A 364-nucleotide genomic window follows, 5' to 3' on the forward strand; every position below is an offset into this window, starting at 1 on the left:
AACTCTGTGTCTCTAACTGAAGTTAAGTTGTAGAGACTGAAACAGATTGACAGACACAACAGTTATAGACTTTTGATAACACAATTTAGTCTGAATATTGTATAGAAATCTAGAGATGTAATGCATGCATAATGTTTGCTTCTAAATAGCATGCACTTCTGGGGAATGGAGATGTAGTGATGGAACTTGCATTCCTCTACAAGCACGATGTGATGGTCAATATAACTGTCCAGACTATACTGATGAAGAAAATTGTTCACCAGGTAAGGGCAAACCTAGTTTGACTAAATTAGCCAGGTTAAAGTTTTATTTCATTACCAAAGTAGAAAGTTAAGTATGTAAAATGAACTTCTGTCTGTGTGCA

At 35.2% G+C, this 364-nt stretch overlaps 1 protein-coding gene across 1 annotated transcript in view; it reads left to right on the top strand.

Annotated features, from left to right (window-relative positions):
* LOC119594807 (basement membrane-specific heparan sulfate proteoglycan core protein-like) overlaps positions 1–364 on the top strand; it is a gene marked incomplete at its 5' end in the record, with an annotated part of 219,836 nt that overhangs the window by 88,081 nt on the left and 131,391 nt on the right. Inside the window, 1 exon segment of the mRNA XM_037943897.1 lies at positions 150–263. Within this exon segment, the coding sequence (XP_037799825.1) occupies positions 150–263 (114 nt within the window).

Source organism: Penaeus monodon, chromosome 34, assembly GCF_015228065.2.
Source record: "Penaeus monodon isolate SGIC_2016 chromosome 34, NSTDA_Pmon_1, whole genome shotgun sequence".
Lineage (NCBI taxonomy): Eukaryota > Metazoa > Arthropoda > Malacostraca > Decapoda > Penaeidae > Penaeus > Penaeus monodon.